The following is a 19,573-nucleotide window of genomic DNA, read 5'->3' on the forward strand; positions in this document are numbered from 1 at the left end:
TGCAATCCTATACATATCTACTCGGAAGTAAGTCTTACTCCCAGGTAAATGGGCATAGCACCCCTCCCCAACCTGGTGCTTTCCAGATGTGGACTACAAGTCTCAGTATCCCCCCAGCCAGCATGGTTGGTTGGGGAAGCTGGAGTTGTAGTCCAACACATCTGGAAGGCTCCAGGTTGGGGAAAGCTGAGGTATAGCTACACAACTTAAACTGTTTCTCCTCACCTCTTCATATTCTCCCAGGGAAAAAGAAACAGTCGTCCATACAAGACAATAGAGAAATCCAGAATTTTAGCATAGTTATGAGTGGGCAGCCATGGGTCCACCCAAAAGAACCAGACAACAGGAAATAGAGAGGTATTTGTAGGTGGTTTTTTTTTTTTTTAACACCAGCCTTATTATTATATTTGTACCCCACCTTTTGCCCAATGCTGAGCCTCAAGGTGGCTTTACAAAATTAAAACATATACAGTTAAAACATATAAATAGTAATCTACGAAAGTTAAAAATATAATTAAATAAGTTTTAATATTAAAACATTTAAAATGCGTAACAATTTTAAGAGTCCTAGGCATAGACGGAGGTCCAGATTATTCGCCAAAGGCTTGCTGGAACAAAAACATTTTTGCCTGCTTCCGAAAGCACATCAAGGAGGGAGCCAGTCTATTTTCCCTGGTAAAAGAATTCCAGAGCACTGGAGCAGCCACCGAGAAGGCCCTCTGCCACATTCCCACGAGGCATGCCTGTGATGGTGGTGAGACTGAGAGAAGGGCTTCCCCTGAAGATTTTGGAGGACGAGCAGGCTCATAAGGGAGAACATGATCTTTCAGATAACCTGGACCCAAGCTGTATAGGGCTTTATAGGTCATAACCAGCACTTTGAATTGTGTCCAGAAACAGACTGGAAGCCAGTGGAGCTGTTTTAACAAGGGAGTTGTATGTTCCCTGTAACCCTGTCAACATTCTGGCAGTAGCTCTTTGAACCAGCTGAAGTTTCTGAACATTCTTTAAAGGCAGCTCCACATAGATCTTATTACATAATCCAATCGGGATGTAACTGTGGCACGTATCACTGTGGCCAGATCTAACATATTTTGTGGAGGAAATGTTTTGTTATTAGTTTTTCAACATCTAAAAAAAATGCCCTGGAAATACCAATAATGCCACGTATTCCCATACTGAATAAGAGTAGTTTACAGCAGTCCTACAATGTAGTTCAGGATTACTATTGCATGTCAGAGTTAGTCTCAGGCTAATTTGGATTTCCAGCCAAAAAATTCTCCATACAAAACATCCTTAGGTTGTAGCAAAAGCCAGTCTACTTAAGTTACTCTCTCAGTCATGCTCTCACACTTCCAATTCATTGCCCAATTGCATGCAGCCTATTATACATAGATTAACATGTACACGTTTTGGGTTTTAACTGTTTAAAAATCCCACTCCAAAATCACTTTATGTTCACATGAAAAAGACCTGGTTTAGAAAAAGCATTTTTTCTTTGGTGATGCATTTTGTTTCTAACAAAAAGTGGATAAACTGCTGCTCAGTCACAGGTAGACTAAAATCCTGGATTTCTCTATTGTTTTCTAGGGATACTTCTGCTGTGAGGGAGTGGGGAGAGGGAGAGAAAAAAGGGAAAAAAAGCTCCAGGGAACCTGCAATCAGCAACCTACATGAATCTGCATAGAAGTAGTTTGCCTGATTGGTTGGAAGAATCTATAGGAAGGAAAGGAAAGACTGGGGGCAGGAGAAAAAAAGACCATATCATATGTTTTACGCTGAGCTGCATGTGTTTGATATAATTTCTATGCTAGCGCTAAGGATGAAACTCTGAAATTATCTTTTTCAGGTGTTGCCAAAGTGATGATTTATAGGCTTAGGGTAGCCTCTCTCCATCATATGCATCTCAATGGTGATTGCATTCAAAATGAGAGACACCGGTCAAAACATTACATTCTAATCAGGTGTGTAATAGAATTATATTTGTTTTGTTTTGTTATTGTTAGCCGCTGTGGATAGTAAATCAATAAGCAAACAATGTTAGGAGAATGCAGAGGAGTTGTAGCCATAAAAAACTTCTTTGTCTAGGAAATTCAAAAAAATCTCCCTCCCCGCTCCTTGGACTTGTTGGTTACTTTTGATGGCATTTTTTTCTTATTAGAGAGTAAAGGTGATAGTTACTCATAGTGTTTACAATAGGAGATAATGAAATAATCCAGGGCTTTTCCATTGACATAAAATGGAAATACTATCTTCTTTCCCCTCAAAATGAGAGCAAAGACTGTAATACGATTTCAAACCTCTTAGGTCTTAGCATGCATGGAAAATATGTGTGTGTGTGTGTGTGTGTGTGTGTGTTTAGCTTTTAAAAATAGTCTAACGTTATAATAGTGCAGGTTTGAATAGGATACCACGAGAGGCTATTTTTAGATGAGGCTTTTATCTTGCAATTGCTGCTCCAAACATGGAATTTTACAGGGGGTCTAAATGATTTGTGACCACTTCTGCCTTTTTTCTTAGCAGAAAATAAAAATCACTTGAGGAGCAAAAAACTGAATAAATGCACAGCGCCTTTTGATTTATAGTGCTAGGAATCCTCTGTAGATGGAAGCACCCATAGTGATTTACGACAATCCTATAATATAGACCAATGTTATGATTCCCATATTGCAGATTGAGGAGGAGTTACGACCTCCTTGTACTATGATTAGATTTCATATGGGAGATTAAGTTGATTAACAGTGGTTTAAAACAACTTTTAAGGATTTAGGAAGCTGCCTTATAGTGACCCTTTTCAGATGACACGCTAAGCCATGGTGGTTAAGCATTTTTGAGCTAAACATTATTGCTTAGCATGTCATGTGAACCATTCCTAACCATGATGGCTGCATAACCACAGTTTAAACACGCTCACTAATCATTTGCTGCAAAAGAGTTAGTGGCCTAACCGTGGCTTAGCGTGCTGTCTGAACAGGCCCACTAAGTCAGTCAGTGGAAGGAGGGTGAGGTGGGGTCCCATCTCCCTGCTGGGTAGGCAGTTGGCTAACAATTACCTGGTAGACTGCCATCACTTCTTAGCATCCACCACAACCTGAGCCTCCTAGAGAGCTTCAGAAATAAGAGGCCATGCCAGCACCCTCTATTTGAAGCTTCTAGGCCTAAAACTTTAAACAGTAGCAAGACCAAAAAAAAAGGCTCTGGAATTAGTACTGCGGTTTTATCTGGAAGAAAACACACACAGCTCTAAAGGTAGAGATTAAGTTTATTTACATAGCAAAGGGGAAAAAGATAAAAAGGTGTACAGAAATCATCGAAACCAGAGAAACCCTTCAGAACAATGTTGCAGTCAAACTTAAAGCAATACCTAACCCTATCCTATATCTAAGTAAGGGTCTTCCAAAGGGGCATGACCCAATCCAGGTTCCAAGGACTCCACAAGCCCAGAGGCAAGTTGGCACAGAAAAATATGAAGATCAAGATGAAGTGAAAGGGCAACAATACCTGCCCCCCACTGCCCAACTTTGCTTTATACTCTGCGCCCAAGGCCTCGACAAATGTAAAGCAAATCTCCATCACCAATCCCTAGCAGTCTGGACAATTTCATCAGAGGTAACTCCCTGAGCCAATTGCTAGCTGGCTGAATAGTTTTTTCAGAGACAAGCCGCCTTAGCCAATCACTGGGAGGCTGAATAGCATCTTGGCTTTCAGAAAGGAGGTGAGGTGAAAAACTCTCACTTTAGCCTAGTTGAAATCAGCCAGTCTAATTTTGGCAAGAGTTCAGCTCGGGCCTGAACATGTGCAGGGGGCTTAATGGATGCGTCCAGTCCCATCTTTATGAAATGGAATTTCTACAAGCAGCTCAATCTCAAAAGGGGAATGGATTTCTTGACACAGACTATGGGTCCATCTAGCCCAGTATTGTCAACCATGACTGGCAGCGGTTATTGAGGGTTTCAGGCAGGATTTTTTCCAGCCCTATCTGGAGATGCTGGGGATTGAACTTGGGATCGTCTTTATGCAAGGCATGTGCTCCACCACTGAGCCACAACGCCCCCCCCCCACACTCCCAGTATCAAGATCTGTTGCTTACTCAACTCTCATTGGTGAAAGAAATATGTTTCAGATATATACTATAGAGTATACACATTATCAAGATGTAGACGGATGACAGAACAACATACACTGGATATACAAATATTTCAAGTTAATTTCTAATCCAGTATAAACTTAAATCACTTGAAATAATAACATAACGTTGAAAACAGACCATAGGATAGAATAAAATAACCATACAAATCATACTTTAGATGGCCAGAAAAATATATTTAATTGCCACCTCCATAGCTCTCTTTCCTCAGTCCCTCCCCATGATAGAACTCAATTGAATGTAGACACTTGCTGTACTCCATTCTCTTTTATGCAGACATGTGGTACCATTCTATGGCAGAAATCTATGCACACTTACCTGGGAGTAAGTCTGACTGAACATAATAGGGCTTACTTCCAAGTAAACATGAACAGTGCTAAAGTAGGTTGCCATTATCACCTTTCAGAAGATATTATCTCTGCACCTATCAAGTTGCTAAGCAACAATCTGAGGAAGTAATTGTTAACTGGAGCTTAGGGAATGGAAAGCAGGGATTCTGAAGAAGAAGGTTTCCACTTGTGGCAGAGATGGAAAGATACAGGATTCTTAAATGAAATAATCAAAGAAAGTGGATGCGAAAGGTCTTGATTCCTGAGTCCTGACAGAGCTAGGGGAACTTGTATGGGAGAGGCCTTTCACTGGGAGAAACCCTGAAAAATAAAACTAGAAGGACAGAACGTCCAGGACAGAAATATTTAATCCCAGTGGCTTCTGGTGTGGCAGAGAGAGAGAGAGGGGTGGGGGTGATAGCTGCTGGGTTAAAGAGGTGCTAATATGAAATTAATGTTGTTACTGTTATGCAAATTTACTTTGTTATGTGCATATATATATATATATATATATATATATATATATATATGCAGATCTTTGTGTCACATTGTAATGCTTAAACAAGTGGAGGAGGGGCATAATATTTAACTTAACTGATTAAGTGGTAACATGTTGAAAATTCAGGAAGGCTCCATGATTCCCCTTACTTCAGAATTGGATTAGAGAAATGTATTCAGCTGCCCTGCCTTGTGTGCATGAACATGGATGGAGTCTCTGCCGTGTGAACCTCATGGCAGAGACTCAGCACAAGCATCCCATGGAAAAGACCATATCCTGTATTTCAAGAATTAACATTAGCTTTCAACTATGTGTGAAGAAGGGCCATAGTTGTTCTATTAGCATTAAGCATATGGAATCAGACCATCTATAGCATGGAAGAGGTGAAATATCTCTGTGCAGCCAGTATAAAAGCTTGAATACATAAGTTTATTAAGATGGACTCACTTTGATGAAAACCAATACATTTTATACATAGATTTTATTTGGAACTGATATGGGAATTCATACATAATGATGTAGCTGTGTGATTATACATCACCTAACAGTGTTGATAAATATTTCTAGTCGTTCTAATGTTATTCAAACTGCCTTCTGTTAAGATTCAAAAATGCAAGAGCATTGTCAAACTTGAGCTTATCCTGTAATAAAAAATAATGATGTTTTTGAGAGTCTTAACAAATGTTGAATGTATACAATGGCTGGAGAAAGAAATTAATATTTCTGCTTCAGGATTCTTTCCAAACAAAATGCCTAGTGAGTCATGCCTAAAGATGAATTCAAGTTAATTGTGAAATAGAACAAACAACCAGGGCATTATTAGCCGGTGATTATGGATGGCCATCTGTCAGGGATGCTGTAGCTTCATCTTGCATGGCAGAGCCTCCAGTGAAAAGGGGGTGCTCTAGATGATCTCCAAGGTCCCTTCTAAATTATATAATCATATTCTATAATTATTGGTGGTTTCTCCTTCCCTTGAATCTCTCAACAGATGCTGAGGATGCAGGGGAGGAGAGGGGACAGTCTTCTGTTTCTCACTGGGCTTTGTAAATGCCCACAAGAAGTGAAGGGGATACTCCTCTCCTTATGCCAGAAGACTTAGAGATCAGCCTCTCTTGCCTGGCATAAAGTAAGAGATCCTTCCCCTCTCAGAGTTTTCAGCAATGTTTCAGGTTGTCCTGGGACTGGGTAGTTGGTCAACAGGAAATAATTCATGGTTGTTGATGGCAACTTACAAGAAAGGCATAATGATCTTTCCTCCTAGTTTATCTATAAATCCAACGGCTTTTTAAAACTAATTAGCAGCCACACCTGGCCACTTCAAGGATTGGGCAATGTCACTGGGTAGAGGGTGTGTAACCCTTTCTATTTCCCCACCCTAAATCCCTCACCAAACTTCAATTACTTGTGCAGGAAGAAACATCTAGATACCTAGTTATATGGTACCTGTATGTTTTCCCCTGTGTAGCAAATAGTTTTGGACTAGGAGAATTTAAACTGGGAAAGCAGTGCAGGGGAATACATTAAATGTGTTCTTCCCCAGGGAGCATCCCCAATCTTCCTCTCGTGGTTGCTTTTAAACTCAAAAATAAAACTGAGGAAGATCCTGTTCATAGATTTCCTGCATCACAATTAGTTTTGGCCCTGATATTCTGAGCTTTACTGCCTCTTTGCGCACAAAGCTCTGTCCCTTCACATTGATACACATCTGTCCTGCTACCAGGGCCAGATCTACACCAAGCTGGATATAACACTTTGAAAACAGTATATATAATATGTCCTGGGCCCAAACAGTTGTCAAAACCAGTATAAACTGTTATAAAGCAATAGTGTAGATCCTGTCCAGAACTTCTCAATGTAAGACCAGACAGCTGTTACAGAGATTGGTTTCAGGAGGAGCTTGAATTTTATTTATTTATTTATTTATTTATTTATTACATTTTTATACCGCCCAATAGCCGAAGCTCTCTGGGCGGTTCACAAAAATTAATATTGAGACTCTATTTATTACTCCCTCATCTTGTGATTCCCTATGAAATATATCTGACTACATGCTATCAGCCTGAATATGTCAATTTAAGTAAGAATATAGCCGAACCTATAGTTTCACTGAGGTGGCTACATAGGTGCTTAAGTATGTTATTTGGGGTGCAGTGATAAAGCAGAGTTTACCAGGGGGCTGCCTTGATGGTGCTGATTTGCCTCCGCTTTAGAAAAAAACCTGCTCTTTTGCAGCTGCGGGATGGTGTCAAGTAATCCCGACATAGGAAGCAGTGTGGGGTTTCCAGCAGCCATTCGGCTCACTGGGACCACCCCCTCGCCCAACTTACAATGACCAATGGGAGGTCGCTTTCCACCCAGGAATGTCCCAATGCTGGAGCAAGGACAGACCACTGAAGAGCCATGGTGACCTCACTCTGGCTGGAAAAGTTAAGTCCCCAACTTTTCCAATGTGCATCTTCGTCTCTTTGTAATATAACCAACACAGCGCTGATTTGCAGCCACCACAGGGCAAAGATACCATTTAGATAACCCCCAGGTTTGAATCAGAATCTAATAGGATAAAAATCACTCTACAGGCATCAGTAGCTTTTAAAGCAAATTCTAAAATAAAAAAACCCTGAAACAATTAAAGAATGCAATAATTGTACCTTTAGTTCATCATCAAATTCCTCCATGGATTCAATCAGTTTCCCAGGTTCATGTTCCCCAAGTGGAAATGGATAATCTGTTCCCAACATCACCTTGTCCTGAAAACAGAAATAAGCAGGTGAATGTCACTATTAGCACTTAATGGATGCACATTTTCCAATTTATCTTCATTGTCTTTATGGAAAGCATGAAATGGAACAGATAAGCACATAAATGGTTATAGTATGCAATTCACAATACTGATCAGGGCTGATATGTCCACAATCCAAACAGGATATTTGGCTTTCACTGCCACCATCATTTGGGGGCAATACCAGCTCAACGGTGAGAATTACACATTATTGGCATTATTCTAGCTAATCTGGCAGATGGTTTCATCCAGCCAGTCCCATCACCATCCTGCTTGTTGGGGCCACTGTTTTTGTTCACTTACAGCAAAGAAATTGATCTTATGACATATTTGTCATGAGCAAAGGCTGCAATTTTACATATTACCTCCTCAAAATTTGCATCAGCAGGAACAAACTCTGTAATAACCTCTTTTTCTTTCTCTGCCCAATTGCTGCAAACATTTTAGTCTTTGTAGGCAATGTAAGCCTATGCGGCAGGGTCTTGCTATTTACTGTTTTACGCTGTACAGCACCATGTACATTGATGGTGCTATATAAATAAATAATAATAATAATTCCCCCTTTTTTTGGAACTTCAGATTTGATAATCTTTTATTAAATAAACTAAGTTCTTTGTGCAATGTGATCCCCTTGTCACCACCATAATTAGATGGTTTTCTACAGCTAATGTGACATATTTTCACATGTATATGTTAAACTGTTTCTTTTTTCTTTGTGGTGAGGGCAGAGAGAGGTGCAAATTACTGGCTTGTGGTATAACAGTTAAAACGTATCAGGAAATTACTGGGCCCATAAAGAAAGGGAGTTGAGATTTGTACAGAGTAGCATTTGTTTTCTTTACCGCATTTACATTTCTACCACAGATGGATAGGTGATTTTAGGATATCCTATTAATGAACATTATCCACCAAGAAGGAAGAAAAAAGGGAGGATTTGGTACTTAAAGAAGGTAATTCCTTTCCCCACCCCCTTTCTCTATGGCCAGGCTGTTCTCCCCTTGTTAATGGGGAGAGATAGCTGGGGGAGTCAGCCTGCAATACCCTACCTTTTCTGATGGCTATATACATTATTCATAAAGTTGCATCCTGCATGGAAGGGGAGGGAAGGAATAGTAAAATCGTGACAGGAATGTCATATACATTGGTTTATTTCTTACTAAGTGGGAAAAGGATACAAAATGACATTTGGATGTGTTTAAAATGATAAACAGCTGCTTTTAGATATATCACATTTAATTGTTTCTGAAGTTGTGTACACATTAAAATATAGACAATCACACACACAAATCCTGTTACATTAGAAATCAGAAGAAAAGTCCAAAGTAAAGGGAGCACTATTAGGACATTTTCCCCTTTGCTCCCTGTCAAATAGTACTTCATTAATATTATCTCCAGTAGGTGTCACCATGGGGTTTCTGAAATAAATGTTCCAATCTTTTAAGCATAGTCCAAATTCAGTCTGCCGTGTGCCTTTTGGAGGAAGTAGTAAAAAATGAATTGAAGATGCATGCATGCCACAAAAGATGGGGAATATCTGGTGTAAAGATGCTGGACAACTGTGGTGGAGACTCCACACATGTGACTGCAGTATTTATACAACAGCCACATGACTCCTCTCCCCATTTTACAGCGTTTGACAGGGCAAACATTTGTGAATAGAGCAAACTTGTCTGACATGTAAAGTATGGATGAAGATCTTGTCTGGCAGGGTGAATGTTGTCTAACAGGGTGAATGCAGGTTTTGCATATCTGATTATTTCTACATGATTGTCATACATTACCATAAAGCTTTCTCACCTGTTCCATGATGTGAGGCATTTGGATAATGGAGGTTCTGCTATCATAATTTAACATTGAATGTGTGTTCTCTTGTGCATGTGGGAGGGGGAGGAGAAATTTTTCTTTCTTTCTCCATTTGTTGAAAGGAGTAACTTGCTTTTAATGTAATCAAGGATTAAAGTCAGCATGCATTAATATGTTTGCAAATAGTACTACGTGTTGGCCTCTGAAGGTTCGAGTTCTAATCCCCACTAGGTCAGGAAGCTCACTAGGGTGACTTTGGGGCAGTCACTGTTTGTCAGCCTAACCTACCTCACAGAATTGCTGTGAGGATAAAATGCAGAGGAGTAAAACCATGTAAGGCACCCTAGGTTCCTTGCAAGAGGAACAAAAACCTGGCATATACATGTAATAATAAATATTAGAGACCCGGTTGCTGCTATTTACATTTTTAAAAATCATCCACACTTGCTAATTGCACAAATGGTATTTTGTCTAGTTTGGCCTTCAGTCTCAAAAACTCCAGGATGGGAGAGAGGGTGCTTCCAGCCTAGGGACTTATCATGCAATATCTTAACTTGCTCACCTTTCCTACTATATCTGTCAGTAGCTTCAGTGCACGTGCATCATGGACAAGTGAATCCGTGTAGAATGAACCAAGGTATTTCTTTGGATCAGTGTCATTATCAACTGCACACAGGTCCGGTCGCACATTGAATCCATGAGAAATACGCCCCAGTGTGTAAGGAAAAGAACCACCTAAAAAGAAACATACATTGTAAATTCCTTAGCCTGAATGAATATATGTAATAACATGGAAACACCTTTCAATATTTTGACGTTATGTAGGCATTATTGACATTGTAATACTGGAGATTGAACTTGGGGCCCTCTGCATGCAATGGATGTACTCTATCACTGAACCCCACCTTCCCATGTCCATTCCTAAGAGCAGAGACTTGTCCTGCTTAGTTCTGAGTACACATGCAGAGGCATATCATGCTTCCATCAGAGTAGACATTAAGAGGTTTGGTGTTGGTATTTGGGATGCTATTTGAAAGTGCTGCTGTGGGCTTCAGTCCTGCTTACTTATGAGTGGGAAAAGGTTCCCCACCCCACTACTGGTGGAGGAGAAACTACACCTACCGATGCATGTGTGGTCCCTAGCAGACACTAGATAAGGTCCTCAAAGCTGAAAAGGTTGTGCGTCCCTGTCTTAGAGAAATACATATGTTCCTGGATGTCATTGAGTTGGCATCTGTTTCTGATACTTTGCTATTTGCCCTCAGCAAACAGTAATACAGGAAAAAATAGTGACGGAAAATCTTCTTGATAGTTAAATCACTAACATTTGGCCTTCTATTTTTCTTCTTCTCATATACAGATGTATAAAACTATTTCATCTTGCTTATCTTAGTGTAACTGGAGATTTAAAAATATGCATTAGGAAAATAAAATCTATTTAGACTGTCTAAGCTAAGATGGACTTGTGCCTTGTGGAGGTATGCTCCTTTCTCATTAGAACATTCCTAATCCTATAGTTACTAACTGTGGAGGATCAACTCTCACCACTGGGCTATCCCCCCTTCACCTCTGCTGCCATGATAAACCTACACCCCTTTATTTAATATACACCTTTTCTCTAAGGTATCTGGTCACGAAGTATAAGACAAACAGATCAGAGGTACAGTTATAATAACCAAATATGAGGAATATTTTATTAAAAAGGAATAAAACAAGAAAGCCTATTTATGATTGCTTTTATTTTAAGAACAAAGTTTTAATGTTATTCCCTTTAAAAACAGGGTTTCTATATTGTTACAGTAACCACCATATAGAACTGACTTTTAATAGTGTGGTCACTCAGCTTTTTTTTAAAGTCTAAAATAGCAAACTGGAAAGATGTGCTCTGCAACTGTATGCTTACTTCTGAGGTTTTACTTCTGTTTACTTCTGTTTTAATTTGTTGTATACCACTCCACTATTTCTTGATGTGGAACTGTCTATAAATTTTACAATGAATATGAATATCCTGCTTAAGGGAGCCCTGGCTCAATCTGACCAAAAGTCCATCAAGGCCAGTATTCTGTTTCCCAGAATAGCCAGCCAGCTGGTCATCTCCCACTCTGCTTCCCAGCAACTGTTTTTTAGTAGCATATAACATCTAAACTTAGAGGTTCCATGTAACCTTGGGGCAAAAAGTATTTTAATCATTGAGGTTTCTTCCGGCCATACAGTTCTTTGATACTTACCTCCATGGGCAAAGCAAACTCTCAACTTGGGGAAAATTTCAAAAAACCCTCCCATAATCATGGAGCAAATAGCGATGGTTGTTTCTGAGGGCATGCCTAATAACAAGAAAAGGAAGAATTATTTCTACAGCACTTGTATGCATATTTTTCTACTTCCCTCACTCAGGTTCCATCACAAATATTGTGAAATCTGATTAATTGTATGAATGAGAAACAGAGTTTCAAGCTTGACATTATTTGGTCTCTTTTTCATATTTTTCCAGAAAGCATTAACTATGAGCACAGCTCATAGTTAATTCGAGGCACTGCTTTGCAATGGTTCTACTCCCACTTGATGCTTGGATGGTCAAGCACCAAGCAAGTGCTTGACCATTTCAGAAGACGTTACTGGGGGATTCCTGCTCAACCCCTATCAGGATGGGCCCAGCCTTCCTGGTTTGGTTTCAGATTCTGAGTCAAGTTCAGAGGCAGAGCTCGAAGAAGACCAAACAAGGAGGGACGCACCAAAACACTGTGCAGACTAGAAAAAGGAATCCTCCAAGTGCCTAAATACAAAAGCACTGCAAGTTAAAAGATTGTGATGTTTTTTCCAAGTCCAACATGTTTGGAGTTATAAAAAACTCTTTCTCAAGAGCACCCTTTCAAACTTTACTACACTCTCTTCCAAGGTAGACAGGAACAGTTACAAAACACACATCCCTCAGATGCTCTGTTTTGGACTACACAAAAGCTCACAGAGCTTAGTACAAGGCCAACCAGAAGCTGCAGCACCCAAGAGAACTCCTCGTGAACAACTTGCTCCTACAAGGTCTGAGACCAAACTGAAACCTTTTATGTTACAGTCCCAGACTCCACCCTTTCCTACAAAATAGCAGCCTTAAAGGGACAGACCTCTGCCATTCCTTCATCTCTCCAAGAGCTCTGGCACACTGCTAGCATTGGTGCACTGGCTTCATGGAACAGAGGCTTTTGTAGAAGGGGGTGCTAGTCCGGTGCTGGAGCTAGACTTTACAGTCTCAGGGTTGTGGGTCTCTGGCAGCCTGGGCTCAGAGGTGCTCCGACCTGCAGTTTGCTCTCTTGGCACCACTGGTTCTTCTGCCTCAGGGTCCATGTCACTGCTGGATTCTCTTTCATCAAATCCAGGACAGGCAACTGATGCTTTGACTCAATGCTTGGAAGGAGTAATGATTTAGGGTGACCATATGAAAAGGAGGACAGGGCTCCTGTATCTTTAACAGTTGCATAGAAAAGAAAATTTCAGCAGATGTCATTTGTATATATGGAGAACCTGGTGAAATTCCTTCTTCATCACAACAGTCAACGCTGCAGGAGCTATACTAGAGTGACCAGATTTAAAAGAGGGCAAGGCACCTGCAGCTTTAACTGTTGTGATGAAGAGGAAATTTCACCAGGTCCCCATATATACAAATGACACCTGCTGAAATTTCCTTTTCCATACAACTGTTAAAGATACAGGAGCCCTGTCCTCCTTTTCATATGGTCACCCTAAGTAATGAACTGGGTGAAGGCCAATAAAGAGATTCAATCCGAACAAGATGGAGGTACTGTTGGTGGTTTGTCTGCCTAAATTGAGTGGTGCTCAATCAGTTTGGGGATACGCATTGTTACTGGAGAAATTTAGGCACAACCCTACCCCCTTTATAGGAATTCAATAGCAGTCCATAATTTAACTCACAGGTCTTCCACCATCCTAGCTAGTTAGCATCTTAGCCCCCTCCTTCCAGCCACATGAAGAAAACAACATCTCCCTACAGCTGCTGGGACTTGCTCAAAGCCTTTTCTACACTGTGAATAAATTCACAGTTTTTAGGCCCTTCAGAGGTGCTGTTCTTTCCTAACTCAAATATAGGTTCCAATATTCCCTTTATATCACTTTCCAGTTGCTTTGGAGTGTTTTCAGATGGGCAGGTGGGGTGGGGGGGAGAATCACATTTCCTTACTATCATTTTGCTTCCTGCTTCTCTTCCACAGTAGGGAAGGGCAGAATCACACAGGGAAGAAGAAGCAAGCAGTAACCACGTGGCCCACTCAGTGGGTGCTTTTATAGCACAACCTCTCCTGTACATGGCAGGAAATAGCGCCAATTATCATTATAGCCGAGAAGTATCTGATTTTCTGATAGGAGCAGGAGAACTGCTGCCTCATCAAAATGACCCACAGACATCTGTGAGAGTGGCCCGTCATGAGCATGTAATAATAAAAAAAAACATCTAAAGGCACTCTTGGTTTCCAGGATCTCCCCCTTTCGCTCTCATACAGGCTGAGAAGGACAAGGTATCTGGGCAGTTTACAGTCACTTCTCTCCCCCTGAAAGTTCTCAGGTTCCCATGGCTACTGCAGATGGTCTAAGAGTTCATTGCTCATTCCTGTCTGAACCAAACTACTGACATAATTTCAGCAAGTATGTTTTCAGGGTTTCTACCCCCTCTATTTTCTGCCCAGACCTTTTTCAGCAAATCACTTGGCTGAAGCTATAAATCAAACCCTGAATCAACTACTTTCATGCACAGGAAGTACTGATTGCCATATCAGAATTTACTGACAGGTTGCAAATAATCCCCATGGCCAAGAAGAAAGATATGTCAGTTTAGCCTCCAGAACAATTTAGCCTCCAGAATATTCTTGTAATCGCTATTTATGTTATAGAAAGACATTTCATTTCTGTGTGAGAAGAATGACCAATCTGATATAAACACGCAGTCATAAGAGGAAAAGTAGAGATGCTCAAGAGATGCATAGACTTCATAGAAAATTAGGAATATGTGATAAGAGACATTTAGTCCTATGGAACTTAAATACAAAATGTAAAAGGCCTCTATGGAATATAAGGAAGGAGGCAGTCCGGTGCTATCTATTGGTGGTCCATTGAGAGTGAACCTTGAGATCTGACAAAGCTAACAATTGTCCATCACTTGCTAACTGCAGATAGCTTATTAGGCCAGCCCTACCATTAGGCAGAGTGAGGTGACTGCTTCAGGCAGCTGGTTTGAGGTGTCATGAAAGGGCAGTAAATTGTTGGTTCTCAAATGTATTATTCTATTTTCACTCCCAGGAATTGGGAAAGGAACTTAAAGGATTTTCTGCCTCAGGTGCCAAAATAACTTGGCAAGCTTTAGGTATAATTCACTAGAAGCGGGGAGGGCATTTGCTGCTCCACTTCAAGCTGCAAAATACCTTGGGCTGGTCTGTTTTTTATTACAGATGCAGAGGCAATCTGAACTTCTTTTGACATTACTCAAAAGTGCCGTAAAATGGGAAGTACAGGTGAGTTTCACACTTTTATTTCAGCTTCCAAGTAGCATCCATTGTTGTGACTTCTGTTATCTTCCTCATGGATAAATGTACAAACTAAATACAACTGCTAGATCTCAAAGTGTGTGGGTGTGTGCATGGTTGAGGTGCGTGAATTGTTACTTTTTGCTGCCATCCAGAAATATAGCCATTTATATATCCCCATTTCAGTGCTTCCAGGTAATGGGTAAAGCAACTTTAAGAGGGCTATTATAAGAACAATCAACAGCGGGCTTTTGAAATTAAAATTCAAGTAATGAATACTTTTACCTGTACGTTAAATACAAATAACTAGTTTGTGTCTGTAAATTTCATGGCTGTGGTTGATTTTAAGAGATTGTCAGAGGAACTGTATAAATCTTCCTTGTACATTTCTAGTCATGTCTTCTGCATAACACATTGCTGCTACTGACTGAATTAATAAATGGAGATTAAGCATTTTAACAACTGACCTACAAGCCAGGGAAGCCAATACTTAGACATCCTTCCATTTGTCTGCATGTCCCAGGGATGCACGAACAGACAGCAGTTTAATTGTTCAGCAGCCTTAAATTAACAAGGGAGAATTAAGAAGTGATTGTTAAATAGATGACAAAATATATATATTTATTTATTTATTTATTACGTTTCTATACCGCCCAATAGCCGGAGCTCTCTGAAATATATCTGAAATATATGACATTTTAGTCAATTACGTCGCCAGTTTTAAACATAGAATTGTAATCAATGTTTGTATAACACAAGAGTAAATCATGTAAGAGTCACAATTACACAGTAATCCTGATTATATTGCTTGTTTACACATAACTTGTACTGCTTCACTACATTCCTGTTCAGTGCCTTTGGAGCAGCAAATATGACTTTATGCAGAATGCATGTTCTTCTTCAAGGAGTAGTATCCCATCTTAGTCCTACTTAGAGTAGACCCATTGAAATGAATGGGACTTTAATTAGTCTAATTATATTTTCATTTCTGTCCTTCCAAAATGGCCCTGGAGGGTCCACAGGGTGACTAGTAGGTATGCACCCTGCCTTTTACATGAAATGGGGTCTTATAGGTCTTATTCATTGAGTAGATAGGAATATAGCTATGTTGTTGAAGTAAGATCCTAATATTAGTGTCTCTATTTTATCTCTGCCTGGAACTATGTTTGTTGTTCAGAGAGAATGTTGCTGAGCTGCTGATTAACAGTACATGGATAAACAGAACTACAGCTCCCTAGGGAGAACTAAATTTCTCTAGACAGATGCAAACAAAGCAGTTCTAAAATGCTGCAATAGTTACATAAGCAACACAAGTTTTCCAATATAGTTAAGACTCAGAAGGCATTGAGTATCTGTAAAAAAAAATTAAAAAAATATGTCTGAGCAGAAATACTTTCATAATTCTATGCTATTTCCTACCCAGCCCTCCATTATTGTTCCTCTCAGATGTTTGTGTATACTATAGTAGTTTCTTTTGCTGTCTCCTTCTTGACAGTCTGATATAGCCACTTCATGGGCTGAAGCTGTAATTCATTGTATCCCCTGCTGGGCAGAGCCAGTAGATGGGAAACGGATGATATGAAGTTCTATCCTGAACAGGCAGCAGCCTGACCACGCAAAACAGGTTCAGCCAGGGTGCTATTGCAGGGATCAAGGGGCAAACAGGGGTGGAGAAGCTCTCTCACCCTGAGGGATGTATTCAATTTTAGAGAAGATATCAGGGCCACATTCCAGTGGTAGATGTGGACAAACGCAATGGTGTGGAGGAGAGCTAAAAAACACCAGCATATTGTAGCTTAAAGCTCTTATTGCCAGTGACTAAGCTATTTCAACCTTTTAGAATATGGGGGTGGGTGGGGGACTGCAGAAAAGCCATGAAACCCCCAACTGTCCAGCAGTTGGGGGTGGGAGAAGGGAGTGTGGCCAGAGAAAGGGGCAAGGCTATCTGGGGAACCCAGACTTTTTGGCCCATGGGCCTGAGGTTTCCCACCCCTATAAGATGTGTGGGTTGCCTAAGCTAAGAGGCTCTTCTGCTCAAACTGGTTTCTTACAAATTGAGGTTTCTGCTGCACCACTTTGCACAATGATAGGCAAGAATGCTTTCTATGAACTCTACTTGGTAAGAAGGATGGAAGATGGATAGTTTGCTTTCTAATTGGCAAGAACGATGGAGTCTTTTCTTTCACATTTGAATCTAACAGGCAAGGGTTATTATTATTATTACTACTTAATTTATTCATTAACTCTATTAACATAGTTATTTAATATTATTACTACTTAATTTATTCATTAACTCTATTAACATAGTTATTTAACTTGGGTGTTATCCATCATTGGTCTTACTTCGAGTAGAACTATTAAAATGAATGAGACAAGTTGGTCATGACTAATTTAAGTCCCATTCATTTCAATGGGTCTACTCTAAGTAGGACTACTCCTTGAAACAAAACATGCATTGTGCATAAAATCATGTTCGCTGCTACAAAGGCACTGAATGTGATTGTAGTGAAGTGTGTTAGATTAGAATTAAGAACACCTAGTGCATCATCATCATGATTGATTGATTGATTATTTTGGAGTGCCTATTGTTCATCATTAAGAAGCTTAAGAAGTCCACTAGTATCTGCACTGGATCTCTGTTGTATTCCAGATTCAGTTCACAGTGCTCGTTATCACATATCAGATTCAGTTCACAGTGCTCGTTATCACATTTCAAGCTCCAACTGACTTGAGCCATGGCATATGTAAGAGACTACTTCTACTTCCATTTAAGATCCCAGACCTATTCTCTTGACTTTTTCTTGGTGAAAGATATCTATGGTTTACAATTCTACTGTCACCATGGAGACTTACACATCTCCTTATTAGAAACAAGGCAATGTCTACTCACAGCATAGACTGGAAAGAGTTCTGGGGCATTCAGGTCCCAGTCATTGATATGCGATCCTATCTGCACACCAGGAAATCCAAGCTCATTCACACAGCGATGTATTTCCTTCACCGCCAGGTCTGGAGCTTGCATGGGGAGTGTACCAAGGCCAACGAATCTCTTTGGGTACTTCTTGACTGTAGTGGCTAAGTCATTGTTTAATAACTGGCACAGGTCTAGAGTATCATGTGGTTTTGCCTGGTAAAAATATTAGAGGAAGAATGAATTCAGATGTTTTAAAGTCGCAGGAACATAAATGTTGGTTGTATAAATAACCTTTAAGTGGAAAGGTACCGAAAACAATACCTATGCATTAAGTTCCTTTTGGCTAACAAAATAACTAAATAGCCCTTGAGCCAGGATAAATCAGCATGTTTTTCAGACCTCAAATCCTCCCACCTGGATGCTCCACACACTCGTAGGAGTCCTCTAACTAATAGGATAATATATAACATAATATATATTTCTAACTGAAGGCCTTTGGCATCTCCATTTGTCTTTGCTAGATTTTATACCTTTGAATGTGACAAATCATTGACAGTCCAGTTGACTATCATGTCAATAGGGCAAAATGTGGAGGATATCAAGGGTTGGGTGTTTTTTTTTTAAGCCATTTAGTATAATCATGGGTATGTAATAAGTAACGTATTTTTTTTTTAATTATTAACTTACAAAGACTGAAAACTACTTACTGCTGCTAGAAGGTCATTACCCCCTCCCCCCTGTTAACTTCAGTTTTCAGAAGGGGAATGCCAAGCAAAATAATAACATCAGGCAATATATTTCTACATAACAATTTATTCTGCAACAGGTGGAGGCAGGGGAGGAAACAGGGAAAGGGATTATTTTTTAGCATATGGTCCTGCCCTACTGTGTAGCATAGTCAGGATCCTATGCAAACACAGCAGAAATGTTGAGAAGAAAATGACAGCAATACAAAACCGAGAAGATGTAACAACCTGTCAGCCACTCCCCCAGCATCCATGGGAACACTGCTGACTGTCATCAATCATGGAACAGTGTAGTAACGACAGTCTACCTCATCCAGGAGCTAATCCATACATGGTGACAGAAAAACACCCTACAACATCACCCTTTCCCAAATGACAACCTGCCAATTGCAAGACACTACGGTGCCCTGCACTGCAGCAACCACTGTGGTGCAGGCAGTGAGAGTCCAGGAAATGAGAAGTGAACAAAGATTCCTATACATAGGGGAGGGCTTCAGCTTCCTTATACCATTTACACACAGGAACGTTTAATGGTAGAAGTGGTATAGTACACTGCCTAGGCAGTTCACTTGGAAAGAGACATGTATTACAAACATGTAGGTATCCTTGGGAGAAGAATTCAAGGCCATTTGAGCCCCAGACCTGTGGAAAAGCACAGCTTTCACATGCACAAGGTCAACAGATGAAACCCTGGACGTAATCTCCCACTAGATGCAGCTCCAGATCTTAAAGCTCTCCAACCACCATAATTTGAGTACAGGGTTGCATCCTTATTGTTGTTCACTGCTTGCATTCAGAAGACCTTTCCAACAAATTCACATTTTCCAG

General features: G+C 40.2%; 1 protein-coding gene across 2 annotated transcripts in view; it reads right to left on the bottom strand.

Annotated features, from left to right (window-relative positions):
- Positions 1-4,999: 4,999 nt before the first annotated feature.
- The window catches only part of ACMSD (aminocarboxymuconate semialdehyde decarboxylase), a 28,750-nt gene continuing 14,176 nt past the window's right edge, over positions 5,000-19,573 (bottom strand). For both annotated transcript variants that reach the window (XM_063116604.1, XM_063116605.1), the window contains exons 5-10: positions 17,976-18,212; positions 15,553-15,646; positions 11,789-11,884; positions 10,123-10,295; positions 7,627-7,725; positions 5,000-5,616 (exon numbers count right to left, since the gene is read on the bottom strand). In XM_063116604.1, coding sequence (XP_062972674.1) covers positions 5,554-5,616; positions 7,627-7,725; positions 10,123-10,295; positions 11,789-11,884; positions 15,553-15,646; positions 17,976-18,212 — 762 coding nt within the window. In that variant the 3' untranslated portion in view covers positions 5,000-5,553. The remainder of the gene's footprint in view (positions 5,617-7,626; positions 7,726-10,122; positions 10,296-11,788; positions 11,885-15,552; positions 15,647-17,975; positions 18,213-19,573) is intronic.

This window comes from Elgaria multicarinata, chromosome 2 (assembly GCF_023053635.1).
Source record: "Elgaria multicarinata webbii isolate HBS135686 ecotype San Diego chromosome 2, rElgMul1.1.pri, whole genome shotgun sequence".
NCBI classification, from domain to species: domain Eukaryota; kingdom Metazoa; phylum Chordata; class Lepidosauria; order Squamata; family Anguidae; genus Elgaria; species Elgaria multicarinata.